The 20,884-nt window shown below is 34.8% G+C and overlaps 1 protein-coding gene across 1 annotated transcript; it reads left to right on the top strand.

The window, feature by feature from the left end:
- The first annotated feature begins 3,882 nt into the window (after positions 1-3,882).
- LOC136203136 (uncharacterized) lies at positions 3,883-9,407 on the top strand. Its single transcript, XM_065994209.1, has 2 exons — positions 3,883-4,128; positions 8,627-9,407. Exons 1-2 carry the CDS (start codon positions 3,961-3,963, stop codon positions 9,173-9,175), a joined length of 717 nt encoding a protein of 238 aa, XP_065850281.1. The 5' UTR covers positions 3,883-3,960; the 3' UTR covers positions 9,176-9,407.
- The last annotated feature ends 11,477 nt before the right edge of the window (positions 9,408-20,884 follow it).

The raw sequence follows: 20,884 nt of genomic DNA, 5'->3' as shown, positions 1-20,884 counted from the left end.
ATTGAGAATAACACTTTGCATATATATTTATATTTATAGCATAAATTAAATATTTAATATATTACTAATTTCTTTTATCTTTATTTTATATTTCGTTAAGTATCATATAAAAATTATTTAATCTTTTCAATATTAGTGAAACTTTAAATATACATAAATAAAATTTAAATTCTAATCGATTATATGATATATATAAGTTGAATTATAAAATATATATTATTTTATTATATTATATTTATGTGTTAATACAATAATAATAATATTAATTATCTAGTTTATATATATATATATATATATATATTAATATTTATATATATATTGAATTTTATTGAATTTCTACAATAGGGGTTGTAATTTGCGTAGCTGTATGGTGTTCATGTCGTATGGTCATCATGTTAATGTTTAATATATGAGCCGACTTTAATCCTATCTAAAAAAAGTATCATGTTATACCAAGTTCTATCATTTTGGTATCATGTTCGTATATCATATATGACTTTTTCAGTTGCGTTCATATGGACTCTAATGACCACGTAAATTTGGTCATTCATCGTTAGATCTACGCAGATTAAAATTCTAAGGTAGAGATTCAAAACATCCTAAGGCTTATATTTAATCTGTGTAGATCTAACGGTGAATGACCAAATTTACATGGTCATTAGGGTCCATGTGAACGCAACTGTTGACTTTTTATAACCTCCATTTAAATTATTATGTAAAATTTAGTTTTGAAAATAAAATTTTATTTTTTTAAAGAACGGAAAATCCTATTAAGAGACTATTATTTATTTCATTTATATTCAAATTTTAAATTTTTAACAATTTCAAAGTAATTTTGGATAAATACAATGGTTATAGTAAAATTATAAAAATCCAATTTTTAGCTATAAATATATAATTTCAAATACAGTTGAAATGAATAGCATTTTTTAACTGAATGATATACACATAATTAACTAATTTTACAAATTTTATAAGTAAGAACTTAATAATATTACAAAAAAATAAGATACGTCCATTGTCAAATTGATATCTGAATTTTTTATTATCTAAAAAGTGCTTGTATTTTTTCGTTTTTCTATAAACGAAGATCAGTCTTTTAGTTTGACATTATAAAAATGACCGTTAACGACTTCAAAATGAAAATTACAAAAATTAAAGTTGTTTAGTACCACATTTAATATGAAAAAAAATATTATTTTTAAAAATCATTATTTTTAGAGCTTTCTCTCTCTAAAACATTTATTTTCTCTCTTATCACCAAACAACACATAAATGACCTCAAAATTAAAAAGTTTAAGAATTAAAATTGCTTAAAATATAATAAACCCTTTGAATTTTTCAATTTTAAAGTCGTCAACTCTCATTTTAATTTTAAAATCCTTACTTTTAGTAAAATGAAAAACTCAATCATCTCCTTTAACAAAGAGAAAAGGCTCAATGGGTATTCGGTTGCTCATTTTCATGCTCATTTTTGCATTTTTACTTCAAAATATAGAGTTTTAAGTGTTATGTTAATGACCTTCTGTTTACCTTTTACACCTGAAAAGTAGCATTTTACAAAAGCATGGAATCACTGCTTTTTGGAAAAGCAGTTTTTTCCAACAGCAAATCGTAACAGAAAACAACAAACAGTAGGTCAAACAAACGGACCCGGGTCCGTTTGGCTACTTGCTGGTTGGTGTTCCTGCTTGCTGGTTGCTAATCTTGTTTGCTGGTTGCATTTGGAAAATACTGTTTTTTCAAAAAGCAGATATTCTCTACTTTTGTAAAAATGTACTTTTCAGTAGTAAAAAACAAATAAGAGTAGTCTAATCAAACACAATGCTACTTTTGAAAATAAAAAGGCAAAAATGAGATGAAAATAGGTAAACAAATTCTCAATCACTGTTTGGACAATAATTTCTCTTAGATGCCAATTTAACAATGCGAAAACACATGAGGTTTTGTTTTTTAATTCTACCCTAATAATAATAATAATAATAATTTAACAATATTAAAAATGATAAATAAATAAAGAAAGAAAATTAGAGAGAAAACGGTTGCATATATAGTGGGAAGAACACGTAATGTATGGAGTGATGAGTCATGAGAAAGGCGTGTTTGGTTACTTGTTTATCCTTATTCCTTTCTAATCCTTCCTTCCTCTTCCCCCCATTAATTCATTTCTCTATTTGGGCTTTGTCAGATTATCACTTCCTTTCCTTTCTTTCTTTACCTAATTGTCTTTCCCATTTCTACCCTTTCCATCTCTTCCAATTTTCCATCTTTGCCATTCTTTCTCTACTATTTAATAATTCCATTATTTAAGGATTAAACTATTAAATATAATAAAAGTGAAGTATTAAATAATATATTATTAAAATACGAGTACTCAGAAAAGTTCACATCTTTGGTCATTCACCGTTAGATATAAGGTTATTAAATTTAAGCTTTAGGATGTTTTGAATTTTCATCATAGGATTCTAATAAACCTATATCTAATTGTGAATGACCAAATAGTGCATGGTCATTAAGGTTTATGTGATCAAAACCAGTAAGAGTACTACATAATATATAAGGACTAAACCTTACGGTAAGACTCGGAACCAGACGCCCTAGTTAATAAGTGGGTAACTCGATTCACATAGCGTTTAGAGAATAGAACCGAAGAAATACTGAGCTTCTTTAGAAGAGTTTTACAATCATCCACAAGAATGCAAAAAGGAAAAACCAACACACTACTACTATTAAGTGCCAAAACTAGGAGTTACAAATCTGATACCAATTGAACATTGGTGATGCCGGATGTTTTCGGCCAGCTCAACGCTTCTCGACAACTAAGTGTTTCTACTATGAGGAGGATCTAGGATATGAGATCAAGTCGTTTCCATCAGATACTAATCACCATTCTGAAACTAGAACAACCCGATTCGTCGAAGGTTTCTGCGTCGATGTTTCACTTCAACATGTTCGGCGATGGGTGTAACGATCCAATCCGAAGTGGGTGGTATCGGGGTAAAAAAGTCTGAGCAAGGAGCGGCCCTAATGATGACGATGGAGGCAGAAATGAACTGAATCCCACATCAGAATTGGAGAGAGAGTGACTGAAGCTTATTATTAAGATAAGAATCCAATACATACATATCCGTTTTAAAACCGTGAGGCCCTAACTGTTGGATGGGCCAAAACGAATAATATCTACATGGTGCTAGGTTGGATGTTACAATTGGTATCAAAGTCGACTCTCCATGTACGATGTGTGGTTCGAACAGGAACCATGCAGAAGCTGGTGGGCCTGTAGCAACTTGGTTCAAAGTGAGTGGCCCAAGGAACAGTCCTAAGGATGACAGCGGGGGCAGGAATAAACTGAATATCACATCGAAAGTGGAGAGAAAGTGACTGTTAGTAAGATGGAAATCCAATACATAAATTCGCGTTTTGAAGCTGTGCGGTCCAAAGTGTTAGATTTTGATGAAAACAGACAATATCTACATGATATTGGACATGATGTTACAATAGGGGCTTCCACTTAATGGGTGCAGCCAGAGGGCTAGAACCTATGAGTGAAGCTTGAGCCTGCTGCCATTTACTAGTTATCGACCCGTTGCCTACTAGAATACGAGCTCCAACGATGCATTTAACCCCACATTAATTTCTCATGAGTTAATTAATCCAACCTCCTATTGTCACATCCTTCACAAGCACCTTAATGTGGGAACACCTTAATTTGTTTCTTTCTTTTTTTAATCATATAGTAAGAGTAAGGGTCAATATGAATATTTCTTTAACCATATACTAAAAAGTTGAAATTAAAAATCAAATTAATAAGGGGGTAATAATAAGTTAGAATATTTATATATATATATAGTAAGAGAATAAGGATGTTTATTGCATAATACATTTGAACAAGTCTACATTCATTCTTCTATCTCCTTTATAAATACCCTTTAATTTCTCCTATAGTTTGAAGAAAGAAAAATGGAGTGGAGAAAATGTTATATGGATGTGATATTAGTACCACTTGGTTTAATTACATTAATTGGTTATCATTTTTGGTTATGGCATAAGGTTCGTTCTGACCCTCTTTCTACCATTGTTGGTACTAATTCCAGAGCTAGGCGTTTCTGGGTTGCTTCCATCATTAAGGTATGAGTCTCATTTACTTTAAGTAATCTACTTTCTTAATTACTATAATTAGGTTGTTTCTTTACATCAATCATCTTTCGTGAACTCGTAAATTCGTGGGAATATGTCTTTTGAGTGGTTGTGTGAAATGTAGGGCTGTAAATTAGCCAAGCCGCTCATGAGTGGTTCATCGTTTGGTTTGGTTTGGTTTATAGAGGAGTTGAGTTTGAGGTAGACCGAGTTTGAGCATGATTACGTTTCGTAAATAAGTCGAGTTTGAGTATAGCGAAACTGGGTTTGAAAGCACTCATGAACGGTTTGGCGTTTAGTTCGATTTATAAATGAGCTGAGTGTTTGAGTATAATTTTGAGGCTCGATTTGTAAACGAGCTGAGTTTCAACAAGCCGAGTTTGAGCACGATTCTGAGATTCGATCATAAATGAAGTGAGCTTGAGTATGGGGAAACTCGGTTTGAAAGCTCAGGCTCAGTTATAGGTTCTTGAATAAGTTTATGAACAAGCTTGATTATAATGTTCATGAATAGACTTGTGAGCCAGCTCTGTTCAATTTTTTTTAATGATAGTATTTCTATAAATAGGAAAATATAAAACCACGCAGTTTTATTTAAAGCTTTAGTGTTGTAGGTTTAAAAAAACTACCTAGTTTATTAACATAAACAATCAACTCTTTGCGAGCAAAATTCATGAATATAATTAATGAGTTGCTCATTAACAAATAAAAAAGTTATACACGAGTAACTCATGATCTGATAATTTTCTTAATAAATCGAGCTCAACCATTTTCTATCGAGCTGAGCCGAGCACGAGCATGTCAAAACTCGGCTAGGTTACAACCCTATGGAATGCGCCAAATGTCCATATATATTGCAAAAAGTACTTGTTAACTTGCATTCTCATTGATATGTATATATATTCTCGAATACGTTCAGTGCATTACATCACCCGTGCACCGGATTAACATTTTGGTGTCACGTTTTATATTTGAGGATCTAAAGTTTATAAATTAAAGTGTATAATTTATTTTTAGAATATGAGATTTATATTTTAAAATTAAGAATTTTATATCAATAATTAATTAATTACACATATAATAATGTTTATTGGTTGTTTGAAATTGAAAGAAATAAAATTGAATGTTAAAAAAAATTTAAAAATGTGGTTAATTACTTTTCCTACCCAATCAAAGTTGTACATTTTAGAATATGTTTTAAAATACACTAGAAGTATATACTCTTTATTCTTTTTTTTTTAATATATATTGATCCCATTATTATTCTTGTGTTACTTAATTTATAATTTATTTAATTAATTCCAAAAAGAAGATACACAAAATAATTCCTAACTTTATGTTAATGCGGTATGATATGGAATCCGTATATTTTGTTACCCATTGCATGCCTTATTGATGCCTTTGTAGATTTTCCACCTTTTTAGGCTTAATACGTCATTTGCTCCCGAATTTATCTAAAAAATTCGATTGGTCTTCTGAATTTTTAATACGTCTTCAATAACTTTCTCAACTTATTTAAAATATAATTAATTAATTACTCTGTTGTAAATAAATAAATGCATAATATCCATTTAGATCCCTAAACTAAGGTTTCAAAGTCAATTAGGACCTTAAACTCTTAAAATCATCAATCAGATTCCTGAACTAATAAAAAAAATCATCAATTGAGTTCTCATTCTAAACAAAAATCTTCAATTGAGGTATCATCGAAAATCATTCGGTTGAACAGTTTTAGACTCTCTTCCCTAAATCTATTACAATCTATATCAAATAGTCACAGTTTATGACTTTAGAATATGATAAGGACTCAATTGAGGATTTTTACTTAATTCAGGAACCTAATTGATGATTTTGATAGTTTAGGATCCTAATTGACTTTAAAGCTTTAGTCTGGGGACCCAAATGGGTGTAATGCCATAAATAAACTACATGCAGAAAATATATCACACGTGTTTTGGAACGTAATTACACAATTTATATAATAGATCAAAACATATTATAAAGAAAGTTCTTACTTGCTCAACTGTAAAACATGTCTCTTCTACTATTAGAACAACATACTCCGATCTTGGTTGTTTGATTTTTTAAAGCGCGTGTAACACACCTTCCGTATATAACGTATTTTTTTTACAACCGAATGATTAACTGATTACATTTTAAGCAAATTGATGGGGTTATTCGGACATTTTAAATAAATTGGCGAGTTATCAGAAAACTTTGCAAATTTAGGACGAATCAATTTTTCAAAATTGAAAAGTGTAAATTGATTATTTTTCAACTTTTTCAAAATCTCTTCATGTGGATTTTAGAGGTTTAATAGATAATTTTAAACAAATTCAGGGAGTAAATTGAATATTTTTAAAGTATAGGGTCCAATTCACTTTTTTAGACAAATACAAGAGCTAGGATGTATTAAGCCTAACTTATACCAAAAGAAAATGGAAAATAGTGGGCATTCAAGGCATGTAAACATAGGTATATACATAAAATTAGCAAAACGTAACTCACACCATAATTAAGTTAGAAATATAAACAATTAATTAACTAATTAGAAACGTAACCATATACTAATAATTAATTTTTTTTCTTAATTAATGCAAGAGATTTTTATTTGGAATTAAGGGTGAAAATGACTTTCAAATTTGGGGCAAATTAGACCCGTGGCCATTGAACTTTACCAATTTTCATGGTATGCCACTAAATTTCAAAATGTAACATAAAAAACTACTGAACTTTGAACTTTGTTAAAATAGTGTCCACTAAATTTCAATCAATGTCTCAAAATGACCATTGACGACCTCAAAATAAAAAAATTCAAGAATTAATGATATTCTAAACAATTTTAATTCTTGAAATTTTTTCGTTTTAAGGTCTTTTAGGTGATATTTAGTTAGAAGAGAGAAAGTTCCAAAAATGGTAATTTAGAAAATAGAAAATGTGGTTTCATGGTAAATATCGTTCTGAACAATTTTAATTCTTGAATATTTTCATTATGATGTCGTTAAGGGTAATTTTGAGAAGTTGCAGTTAAAGTTTAGTGGCCATAGTTGTAATAAAATATAGAGTTCAGTGGCTTTTATGTTACATTTTGAAGTTCAGTGGTCACACTGTAAAAATTGTTAAAACTCAATGATCATAAGTGTAATTTTACTTAATTATTTTAATTTGCTACTTATCCCCAAAGAAAATGGAAAATATTGGGCACTCAAGAAATGTGAACATAGATATATACATAAAATTAGCAAAACGAAACTCACACTATAATTAAGTTGAAATATACAAAATTAGTTAATTAATTAATTAGACACGTAACTCGTAATTATATACACTTTCCATTCTGAATTATATATCGTTCAAGGGAGGCATAAAGAATTATAAGTCATATTTACTCAATTTCACTCATTTTCTCAATTTTGTCTAAAAATTCTCCATTTAGTAACGCATTTTTCAAGAATATGACAAATTTATCTATTTTAATTGGCTTAATATATCAGTTGCTCCGTGAACTTGTCCAAAAAGTTTGATTGTCCCCTGAACTTATACGGTGTCTCAATAGCCTATAAATTTGCTAAAAATGTCATGATTAAGTCTCTAAATCTATAAAAACGCCATAAAAATGTACCAAACAGAAAGTTAAATTCTTTTAAAGACTCAGAATCAAGAATTAAGCCTTTATTTTTTAAGTTTTGAATTTTTTACATATTTAGATAAATTGAAATGTATATTACTTTAAACAAGTTTACGGAGCAAATAGATTGCTGTAAGCAAGTTTAAGGGGCCTATATGTCATTTTAAACAAATCCAGATAACTAATAGGTTATTTTAAGCAAGTTGATAGGTTAATGAAACATTGTGTAAGTTTAGAGGTCAATCAAGCTTTTTGAACAAGTTCAGAGTGCTCCTAATGTATTAAGCCATTTTAATTTTATTGTAATTAATGAAAAAAAGAGTGAATATTCATTGAGAAGTACTTAAAACAAAGTAAGCATAGCCTAACCCTATAGGGTAATATTATCTTTTGGGTAAATAATTTATTAGTCCCTTACTTTTTAGCTAATACTCTGTTTAGTCCCCATATTTTAAAAAACATATTATAAGGTCCCTAACTTTTGTTAATATTAACAATTTGATCATTTTGTCTAGTTTTTTTAGACTTGTAATCGATATATTTTAACATAAACAGATAGATATAAAATAACAGAGTAACATGGTCAACTTGTATTGTACTGTGGTTGTCCTAAAAGCTAAGATATGTTCGGTTAAAAATCTAAAAAAATAGATAAAAGGACCACAGGGTTAATATTGGCAAAAGATAAGGACCTTAAAATGTGTTTTTCAAAATAGAGGGATTAAATATTGTGTTAGGTAAAAACTAGGGGACTAATAAATTATTTACCCTTATCTTTTTAAATTTGATTTAATTACTCCTTAATTTATAAAATTTTATCTTAAACGACGTATAATTAATTACTTTTCTTAATTAATGCAGGACAATGAAAAGAAGAACATCTTAGCCGTTCAAACGCTACGAAACTTAATAATGGGATCGACATTAATGGCAACGACTTCAATCTTACTCTCAACAGGATTAGCAGCAATATTAAGCAGTACATATGTTGTCAAGAAACCAATAAACGACGCCGTTTATGGAGCTCACGGTGAATTCATGATAGCGCTTAAATACGTAACATTATTAACTCTTTTTCTCTTCTCGTTCTTCTGTCACTCTCTTTCAATTAGATTCATTAACCAAGTGAATCTTCTCATTAATATTCCTCGTGACGATGAAGATTCTACTTCGATCGTGACTACAGAATACGTGTCCGAATTGTTGGAGAAAGGGTTTGTTTTGAACACGGTTGGGAATAGGTTGTTTTACGGTGCTACTCCGCTTTTGCTTTGGATTTTCGGACCCGTTCTTGTGTTTTTGTGCTCCGTAACTATGGTTCCCGTGCTTTATAATTTGGATTTCGTTGTTGCTAATAATGCTAAGGAAAAAACGGCCGTGGTTAATCGGGATAGGCTTGATTTTGTCTAGCTATATTGAATATTTTTTTCTGAATTATATATCGGGAGAGTTTGTTCTTGATTATTTCGATATTTAATCGTGATTAGCCGTGTAATTAAGGGCTGATTGTTATACCATGAATAAACTCGAATACCCCACTTATTTTTCGTCTTGTAACGTTTTTTTTATATATTTTTTGTGCTTTCTCCAGTATATATATTGAAAAAATATGTAATATAACATTTTGGTAATCTTATTTTTTATCAACATGAGGTTTAAATATATAATGAATAAGTGATATTTAGATTAACATAAAATATGCTAACGTATTTTATATCATGAGAGGTTTCCGACAGTATATTGGATAAAAAATGAATGAGAAGTTAAAGTTCAAAGTGAACCACTTAGAATTAGTTACATTCAAATTCAAATGACTGATTAATTAAAAACGCTGAAATTAATTTGCTTCAATTGACAGATTAATTACAGTCAATTGAAACGGTTTACTCTTTATGGTATCAGAACTTTATTGTGGAAAATGGAATGGATTCGTTGTTTTTCTTCTTGTTGAAAACCCATTTTTTTTTTCTAAAATCTCATTTCTCTTCTGTCTTCTTTGATCTTTCATCGATTTAAGATCTACTATGGCGAATACAAAGTTGACGTTTTAGGATATGCTAAATCTCCTCTTCTTACATCCTTCGGACAGTGCGAGTGTGATTCAAATCGAAAAATTCCAATGATCCTCATATTATAGAGCATGGTGAAGAACCATGGATATTAATCTCTCCTCCAAACGCAAGTAGGGTTTCGTTACAAGGTCAGTGATGAACGCCGAATCCACCAAAAATAATCTCAACTTTCCCTAAACGAATAATTTGTAATAGAGCAAGTAGAGGTCGAACCCAAGGGAATAATATTGATTTAAAACTTCTAATGACCTAACAAAATAATTAAATGGGGGTTTGAAATTGTGAAGCTTATTAAATTAAAGTTAGCAAGTAAAAGATATGGCAAAAACAGAACAGAAATTGAAGATGGTTATATTCTCATGTTTCTGCCGGGTCAGTTTGAATGTTCTTCCTTAATAATGAACTAGCTAAGCACGACAAATGGCTTGTTCCTAATCAATAGACAATCCTATCTCAGCGCCTAAGATTTAATTTACTGACAGCTTAAGAAATAGAAGAACCCGATCTTAGTTAATCGTCTCTCAGCGTCGACGATTATAAACTAACTTATCTGTTCATTTGACTTAGATAAACCTAGCTTGATTCGTGTTAATGTCACGCGGAATACGAACTCAGGTTTGTCAAACTTGGATCCGTTCTTCCAAACACGAAACTAGCTTGGTTCAAACAGTCAATAGCTACTTAGTAAGGTTGTCTTAGGTGAAACTCTAATAAACCGAATCAGCTTTATGATTATTCAATTTGACAAACAACCTGCAGTAATCATTCATGGAACAAATAATCAATTGAGGATAATTCCCTGAACACAATGAACAAATAAACGACTTAATAAATGGAGAAAAGTGAAATACAACGATCTCACGATAACAGAGAAGAATCCCTTGAACTATCCCTTAACCGAAATTAAAAAGTTAGCTATCAATAGCCATGAACGTATATGTTTTTCTGCTGGAAAATAAAATGTAAAAAACTGATATCGTCCAGTTTGGAAAATCTGCCGTTCTTAAGTCTATTACGGCTCCTCAAAAATAGGGAACTAAACTCCTTCAATTCGCTTTAGAATCTCCTTTCAAATTTGAAATTAATTGCCTCCTCATTTGTCTCCTACAAATTCGTGCTTTAGCTGAAAATCTTGTTCTCAAAATGTCCAATTCGGATCAGGAAAGCAGTCCTATTCGAAGCAGGAAACTGTCAACCCGTAACTGCCTTAGTCTTGTGCAAGACTAACTCTGACTCAGACCAATATTTGCCCAATCAGCTCCGAATCACGACCTGACACCAGCTCGGCCCATATTAAGCCCAATTTATCTCCCTTTAGTCATCATTGGCCTGTAGAGATGAAAATACCAAAAACAAACAATAAAACCCGCAAAAATAACAAAACATGACAATTATAAAGCACAAAAGCGGGGTTATTTATTGTTGAATTATGCACTTATCAAACACCTCACACTTGCCCAATGCTTGCCCTCAAGCATACCAGATCATGGCATTAGCTCCGCTTACTCTTAGGTTGTCTTGCCATTCGTTCCTAATTCCCCTAAGCGTTATAAAGACATTGATTACCAATCATCCAAGTCAAGAATACTTTTAACTCCTAAAAACGTCTCAACAACACTGCACGTAATGTGTAAAACAAGAAACTAGAAGCAACAACACCCTCACGTGATCACTCTATGCACTCTTGTGTTTAGGCTTATAATTCATTTTAGAGGGTTCACTCAAGTCACAATCATAGAATGTAGTTACCATAGGCTTGCCAATCAATCGAACCTCCACCACATAGTATGAATTCAAACAGAAAATCAAAGGGACTTAACAAGGGTGTAACGTAAGTTAGCCTCATGGGTTGGAAAAGAGAGAGGGGAAAAACTTGAGGGGATCCGAGAGTAGTAAAATAGTGCAAACTACTCCAAACTAGGCCAACAAAAGTAAAACTGCATATTTATAAGACGACAAACTCATAATCTCACATGAATATCTAGAAAACAACTCGAGATAATCATGGAAACTAACGAGAACATAAACAAAAGAAACTAAAAGAGTAAACGAACTAGGACAGACAAATGACTGTAACCTATTTATCTTTTTTTTTTCTTTCCTCTTTTTTTTTCTTTGAGGCCTTTTCTTTTCTCTTTTTTTTTCTTTGAGGCTTTTTCTTTTCTCTTTTTTTTCTGCCTCTATTTTCTTCTCTTTTTTTTGAACAAATAACCACAACGAGTAATTATGGAGCACAACAGTTTTGTTGTCTCTTCTTTAAAGAACTTGTGGTTCAAAATATGACACGAAACACAAAATCAAACGACCCAACATTTTTGTACTAACACCAACTGGACTCTGAAGGCTTAAAACTTATCCTTGGTCAAAGGAATAAACAAGGTATAAAAAAATGGGGAAAAAAGGCTCAAATTGGCAGTCCAAAGGCTGGTTAAATATTTGGTAAGTTTTTTTTTTCAGGGTTCAAAAGTGTGGAAAGGTTGACATCAAAAGAAACCTAATTCCCTTATCATTTTAACAGTTCGAATTCATCAATCGGGTCTTGAAACGTATATCATGGCAAGTTCTAGAACTAACATACTATGCGGACGCACTCAGAAAAGAAAATAGAGCAAATGCGTAATGTGTTTGCTCTTTCCATTAGGCTCAAATGCTTATCCGAAATAGGGTGTAAAGTGGTGCTGCTGCTTCTAAGTCAACTTATTAAAACGGTTTTCATGCAATGTTGGAAACAATTCAATTTGTCAGCATGTAAGCAAAGCATTTACTTGACTCTGACTATTCAGAAAGGTACTCGCAAGACTCGATAACATTTAGGGGACTCAGTACTAAAACAACAAACAACTTCATCAACTATTTGGAGGATAATGAGCTAGCAATGGTAAAATCTCGATGAGACAAGGCAAAGGGCAGCCACCTCACACTATCCTAGACTCATACCAACAGTTGCACAAATTTTCAGCTTAAAGAATGTGTGTTAAACATGCACAAAACTACTAACAAAATGGAAATGGACAGCAAAACATCTATAGAAAGCAACAACCATATTCACATGAAAGCACTTCTAACATCTCATCCCTCCCCCTCTTTTCTCCTCGCACCGTCCTCGGTGCGGAATTAATCAATTAAGGGCAAGGGCAGCAACCTCAATAATCAATTAAATGAAAAGATAAAATTTAAACAAGTGATTGAGAAGCTTACTGCCCTTTTTAAGGGGAGGGGACCCCAAGCCTCAATCCTTTCGAGGGAAAGGTGGGTCAAAATTGACCGTCTTGAAATAGGCCTCTTGGTTAGCACGCATCTCTCGAATTTCTTGTAATATGCGCTCTTGGGTGCGTTGAGAGGCTTCCACAGTGGTCGTAGTATCTTGAACGAGTGCTCCCAAGGTTTGTAGTTGCCCTTGCACAACCCAAAAATCTGAAACGGGCGACTCAGTTGGGGCTTTCCTTGCCGCTGCTGCCTTGGTGAAACGAGGACGTTGGCTTGCTGTCCCGTCAGTACCATCAACTGGCAACAGCTCCTTATCTGTTGCCAATTTCCCTGCATCCACAAACACAAAATTTTGCCCTTCTCGGCGTAACAACTGCATATTCTGTAGAACTTTCAAGTTAAGAGGCGGTGTAGGGCATGAAATGTGCTTATCAGTGTGTGCAACATTAAATTCACATAGGTGCACTGCCAACGATGTTATCAAGTGTCCTAGATAGATGCACTTGGGTTTTTGGACTAGCTTTTGGAATTTGTCGGCTAGCCAATAACCCAAGTTCACCTTTTGACCTGTAACCATACACCACAAGAAAAACATCTCAGCTTTTGAAACTTTGGTTGAATCCCTATTCCTGGCCGAGTAATTGACCGCCAAAAACCTATGCATCACTCTAACAACGGGGTTGCGAAAATAGTGGGCCGATATTTTAGAAGGGACAAACTCTGGTGCAGACTCAATCGTGTACTCATTAAAAATATGTGCGTCATCAAAGTTCGGGGGATAGTCACATAGCAGGTCAAGGTAATCATCAGAGACAGCATAAGTGGCATTCATCAGTCCCAATGCAACATTGAACTCAGTTATAGACAAGTGATGATCTTTATCTAACAACCTAAAATGAATGCATTTAGAGTGTATATCTAACTTCCTCGTATCACAATGAAATGCATATGTGCTATAGAACTAGTGAACCAGATCAACAAACACAGGAAATGTCATGGCAAACAATTCTCTCCAACCAATCCCATCCACTAATCCATAAAAATTAGCATGCATTTTTAAATGAGCCAAAGCATCTTCATCAACACTGTAAGCATGGACAATTTGTAGGGATTTTAGAAATTTATACCTCGCAGTGTGTTCGGAGTTGGAGAACTTCAGGTCACTTACATACGGAGTGGTGAGTGAACCATATTTGCTCTTCCCGTGTCCGAGCCAAGCACGTTTCTTTGATGGAGCTTTCAGTTCTAGACTCGAGTTGTCCGAACTGTCAGCCTTGTCCGAACCAACCAAACTGTCCGAACTGTCTGAAGCAATCGAAACTTCTGTGGTTTCGATGTCTGAACTAGAGGCTGGAGCTGGAGTTTCGCCTTTGGTGGCTTTGGCTTGTTAATTGTCGTCTCTTTGCCAGACTGAGATCTAGTAGACCTCCTAGTTGTTGTGGAAGGGACGGGGTTCGGCTTCTGCTGTCTTGAGGTTGCCGTGGTTCGAGCAGGAGGTTTTCTTTGCGTTTTTGCCTTCTCTGTTTGAGTTGGTAGAGTGGTCGGCATTGGAGAAGGATTCAGCTTCAGCTTCTTTGAAGTTGTTGCGGCTTAAGCAGGAGGTTTTCTTTGCATTTCAGCCTTCTCCGTTTGAGTTGGTAGAGTGGTCGGCATTGGAGAAGCGCCAACGGTCGGAGCAGGTTCGCTAAAATCTACCATGCTCAAGTTCGCCGGTGATAGGTGTTCAGGTGACGGTGGCACTATCGACAGAGGCGGCGGCTGCTCCTCCATTTGACGTCGACGGTATTGATTGGAGGAGTGAAGTGGAGATGGCGGTAATTTTTTTTGTTGAGTGGAAGAAACAAAAGGAAGATGGCGGTGGGTTAAATTGAAAGAGAAGACGTGTGAGTGGGGGAAGTTAAGGGAATGGCGGTGATCTTGAGAATAATGAAATCAGAAAGTGGTTTTTAGGGAGTGGAAGCGGCGATGTTGCGGACATAGGATAGGAGGAGAGAGAGTGAGTGGTTGGTGAGTTCAAATTGAATGAGAAAGTGGGAGATGAAGGGGGGGTAAAAGAAAATGGTGGTGATTTTGATAGGTAATTAAGGTTAAAAGAGCCATTGACCCCCTCTTTTTTTTACCTTTATTTTCTCAATGTTGGGCCTCCTTTGCTTTATTAAATTTCAAACCATCTCTTAGCCCATGTACCTCAAGTCACCATTTTTAACCTGCAAAAAGAGATTATCAAAGGAAAGACAAAGCCCACTGAGGAAGAAGATGTCAGTTAAGTTAGTTAGTCCAAAAAAAAGATTAAAAAAAATAAAATAAAAATAAAAAAAGAAACAAGAACAAAGGATACATCAGAGGTGGCAATTTCTGACACGAAAACACGAAAACAGAGCCAACCCGACTGACACGACACGATTGACACGAAACTCATTTTTCTAACATTTATAACATATAAAACCATATGGAACATAAATATGAGATAACACGATTTTGACACGAAACACGACAATTGCCAGGTCTAGATACATGTTAGTCTTGAGCAAGACTAACTCTGGGCTGCCTCCTAGTAGCGCCTTTAGTTAACGTCTTCGGCTAGACACATCTGAGCACTAAGGCTCATCTCCTGGGTCAAGGTACTGCACTATTTCAGGGACTCCAACGGTGATGTTCTCATAAAATAATTTGAGTCGTTGACTATTCACTTTCTGCACTTTCCCATTCTCCAAACTCTGAATTTCCACAGCTCCATGTGAATAAACTTGGACAACTATGAAATGCCCTATCCACTTTGATTTTAATTTCCCGGGAAACAGTCTCAATCGAGAATGGTATAGTAATACCTTCTGTCCTACCTGAAATTGTTTCCGGACAACCATGTCATCATGGAACTTTTTAGTCTTCGTCTTGTATATCCTTGAGCTCTCATAAGCATCATTCCTCAACTCTTCGAGCTCCTGAATCTGAAGTTTCCGGGCTTCCCCTGCTTCATCAAGGTTCATATTACAGCTCTTTATTGCCCAGAATGCCTTGTGTTCGAGCTCAACTGGGAGATGACAAGGCTTCCCATATACTAGTCGAAACGGAGTGGTTCCGATGGGCGTTTTGTACGTCGTCCGGTACGCCCATAAAGCTGCTTCTAGTCTGGTACTCCAATCCTTCCTTGTGAAATTCACTGTCTTTTCCAGGATGGACTTCAATTCTCTGTTTGACACTTCCACTTGGCCATTTGCTTGGGGATGGTAAGCTGTTGACGTCCTGTGTTGTACGCCATATTTCTTCAAGAGGGCTGTCATAATCCGGTTACAGAAATGAGTTCCTCTATCGCTTATGAGTACTCGAGGCGTACCAAACCTGCAAAAAATGTTAGCTTGAACAAATTGAATCACTATTTGAGCATCATCGGCTCTGGTGGCATTGGCCTCGACCCACTTAGACACGTAATCCACAGCAAACAATATGTAAAGATTACCAAACGAAATGGGGAATGGACCCATGAAGTCTATTCCCCAAACGTCAAAAAATTTCACAAGAGTAAACCGGTGTAAGTGGCATTTGATCCCGCCGTCCTATATTTCCTGTTTTTTGACAACGAAAACAAGATTTGCAAAATATGTAAGCATCGCGGAATAAATTAGGCCAAAACAAACCACTATCTAGTACTTTGCGAGCCTTTCTCTTTGGGCCAAAATGGCCTCCACAAGCCTCTGTATGACAGAATTTCAACACTGATTCCACCTCGCTTTCAGGAATGCACCGTCTTAACAACTGATCCGAGCAGTGTTTCCACAGGTATGGGTCATCCCATATGTAATATTTGGCTTCAGCTCTGAGTTTTATCTTTTGCGTGCCTACTGAGATCGTCTGGAACAACACCTGTGGCCAAATAATTCACTAAATCAGCATACCATAGGGTTATTTCACTTACACTAAATAAGTTCTCATCCGAAAATTCTTCACTCAGCGGTGGTGCTTCCGCACTGTTGGGTAAACGACTTAGGTGGTCCGCCATAAGATTCTCGGACCCCTTTTTGTCTCTAATCTCGACGTCGAACTCCTGGAGGAGTAAAATCCACTGTATTAGCCGAGGTTTGGACTCTTTTTTCTGCATTAGGTACCTAAGTGCTGCATGATTAGAATAAATTATGACTTTAGTACCCAATAAATATGAACGAAATTTTTCTAAAGCAAAAACCACGGCTAAGAGTTCTTTCTCTGTTGTTGAATAATTGCATTGAGCATGATCCAAGGTTCTCGAAGCATAGTAAATCACGTGTGGACTCTTGTCGATTCACTGTCCTAGCACGGCTCCTACCGCGTAATTACTTGCGTCGCACATGATCTCAAAAGGACGATTCCAGTCGGGTGGTTGGATAATCGGTGCTGAAACCAACTTGTCTTTCAACAAATCAAAAGAATCCTTACATTCCTGGTTGAAATCGAATGGTACGTCGTTTTGAAGCAACTTACACATCGGTTGAGTGATCTTCGAGAAGTCTTTTATAAACCGCCGGTAAAAACCTGCATGGCCAAGAAAAGAACGAACTTCCCGAATACTAACGGGGTAAGGTAAAGTTTGGATAACATCTATCTTTGCCTTATCTACCTCAATTCCTCTTGCTGAAACAATATGGCCTAAAATTATTCCCTGATCGACCATAAAATGGCATTTCTCATAGTTCAAAACCAGATTAGACTCTAGGCATCTTTTTAAAATTTTAACGAGGTTAGACAAACAGTGATTAAATGAGTCTCCATATACTGTGAAATCATCCATGAACACTTCAATTATTTGTTCAACATACTCAGAGAAAATACTTACCATGCATCGCTGGAACATCGCTGGTGCATTGCAAAGTACGAACGGCATCCTCCGATACGCGAAAGTGCCAACGGGGCAGGTAAAAGTGGTTTTCTCCTGATCTTCCGGTGCCACTGGAATCTGGTAAAAACCCGAATAACCGTCAAGACAACAATAAAAACATTTTCCGGCTAAACGTTCTAACATTTGATCGATAAAATGGAAGCGGGAAATGGTATTTTCTAGTTGAAGTATTCAACTTCCTGTAATCGATACAAACCCTCCACCCATTCTGAACTCGAGTGGGAATCAATTCTCCTTTTTCATTAGCAACCACAGTGATTCCGGTCTTCTTTGGTACGACATGTACCAGGCTTACCCACTTACTATCGGATATTGGAAAGATTACACAGGCGTCGTACATCTTCTGAACTTCCTTCTTAACAACTTCCATCATAGGCGGATTCAATCTTCTTTGTGCTTCCCGTTTAGGCTTTGCATCGTCTTCGATGTGAATTTTGTGCATGCACGTAGCGGGGCTGGTTCCTTTAATATCCGCTATGGTCCACCCTATAGCCTCTTTATACTCTTTCAAAACTTCAACCAGCCGCTCCTCTTCATTTGGCTCTAGTTTGTTGGAGATGATGACTGGAAGAGTGTTCTCGCTGCCCAAAAATGTGTATTTTAGATGGCTGGGCAGCAGCTTTAATTCCAGCTTTGGCGCCTGCAAAATAGAGGGTAAAGGTTTCTCGTTAGAGGCTGTTAATTTATTAACTTCATAAATCTTACCATCTTGTTTCAAGGCTGCCAATTCATGCATAACATCGCATATATCTTCTCCCATCTCAAAGTTGATTTCACTCTTAATTCCAATGCTTTCTTCGACGACCACCTGCAACTCATCTTTACTAAAAAGCTCAAAAGCTCGTTGGGTTATTGGTTCGAGGATATCTATGCCACAAACTGAAGATACTTTACTAGGAAATCTCATAGCATCATAAACATTGAATTGAACAACCTTACCATCGAATTCCATAGTAAAGGTCCCTTTCTTAACATCAATCTTCGTGTTAGATGTCTGTAGGAATGGTCTTCCCAATAGGATCTCTGTTAAGCCCAAAATATACCTAAAATATCCTACATAAATACATTAAAATTACATTGAAATCGTGCTAATTATATTCATTTAGAATACTTTTACGTCTTTATTTACTTCTTTGATGCAAGGTACCTAAATATTTGGTAAAATCCAAATAGGAGCCAAAACGGAGCTAAAATGGAGGAAAAACCTTAAAAACGTACCGAGAATGCATATCAGTCAGAAGAACGCTCAAGGAGGACGAAAAGCGGTCGAGAGACAGGGAAACATCTCTCTATCGCGACTGAGATTTTGAGAATCTCAGTCGCGACTTACGGAAGCCAACTCGGGAGAAAAATGAAGTTTTCACTCGCCCCTGTACCCCCTGTCGTGACTGAGATTTTCAGAATCTCAATCGCGACAGCGAACCATTCTCCACACAAAACACATGTTTTAAATCGGAAAAACGCGTCTGTTCGTTCGGATAAAAGCAACCCTTCACCAGCAGACACGACCCATCAATTACAACCCTTCACCAACTATAAATAAGTGATCCATTTCAAGAAATCAATGTTGGTTAGGTTGAAAAAGTTAGAGAAATTAGAGAAGAAAGTTATTATGTTGAGTTTCTGATTCAGAAAAGAATCAGAAAGTTAGATTTCATTTCTGTATAAACAATCGTGCTATTCACGAATTCTTATTAGATTAGTTATAAACAGTATTAGTTTAGTTTTCATTCTGGTAGTAGACGAGATCAGTCTCTATTCCGAAGATCAAGCGAGAAGAATTGACGGCTGAATCGCATGAGGTTTGACAAACCTACGGAGTTTGAGAGAAAGATTGACGACCCGGATCTCAAAGTTTTCGTTACAATGCTATCCAAGTTTCTACTTCTCTGTTAACTTGTGAAAATTCACATTTCATTAATGATATACTTATTTATTCAATACATTCTTACTGTTGTTATTTTGATATTGTTCTGACAAAATGATTTTCGAAATGATAAATTGGTGTTTTTATTAAAACGTTATATTCCATCTTATTCATATAAGAACTTTGTTGAACACTTGACAGATTTAGTTTTTATGGATGACATGATCGCTGATCGCAGCTTATCAGACATAAAATACTAGTTTGATTAAGGTAGGAATCACCTCAACATCAGGGGGATTTCTATGGTTCGAAGCCATTTAATTGAATAAATCGCTATATTGTTACATGTCCATAATCTTACAAAGTTAAAGTTGTTTTCTTTGCTTTATGAAAATAAGTTCTATTTTATTCCAATTGCGGAAATATCTGTCTTGTAATCAAAACCACAAAGACAGAACTGTTCTCTAAACTCGATATAATCCTTCTATCTAATCCTAATTTACCAAAACCAATTCCATCAATTAAACGTATTTCTTTTATTAAACCTAAACACGTGATTAAAACCGAATTAAATAAAGTTTTAGTTAAAAAGCGTTCCCTGTGGGTTCGATATCTTTTATTACTACAAGCGTATACCGTGCACTTGCGGAAATCGCTCAATAAGTTTTTGGCGCCGTTGCCGGGGAACGCCAAAATTTTTGACAAAATTTTAAATTTTTCGTGTTTATTTCGAATCTAGGTTTAAACATACTTATTTTAACTTTTATAATTTAATAATTTTCATTTACTAATTTATTTATTTTTCAAATTCTGTTTTGTAGGTAGTTTCGGTTCGTGCAAGATTTCAGGTTCATGCGCAGTTCTCGAAGTTTAGGCATTGTACCAGACCCTATAGACCCAGAAATTGAGAGAACCATTAGAAAAAACAAGAAAAACAAGAAAAAGAAAAATAAGACCCCCGTAAAAACCTATACCGAGCCAGAAAATATGGCAGACCCACCAACACTTATGGATTACGCTAGGCCATGTGTGGCCGGTGTGACCAATAGTATCGTGAGACCCAGAATCACTGCAAACCAATTTGAAATTAAGCCAGCTTTGCT

Source organism: Euphorbia lathyris, chromosome 8, assembly GCF_963576675.1.
Source record: "Euphorbia lathyris chromosome 8, ddEupLath1.1, whole genome shotgun sequence".
Lineage (NCBI taxonomy): Eukaryota > Viridiplantae > Streptophyta > Magnoliopsida > Malpighiales > Euphorbiaceae > Euphorbia > Euphorbia lathyris.
Note: the sequence above shows the minus strand (reverse complement) of the source record. Positions and strands in the feature narration are given on the sequence as shown.

Coding starts and splice junctions, on each gene's coding strand:
- LOC136203136 (XM_065994209.1), top strand. CDS start 3,961: ATGGAGTGGAGAAAATGTTATATGGATGTGATATTAGTACCACTTGGT. Junction 4,129..8,626: donor GGGTTGCTTCCATCATTAAG/GTATGAGTCTCA, acceptor TAATTAATGCAG/GACAATGAAAAGAAGAACAT.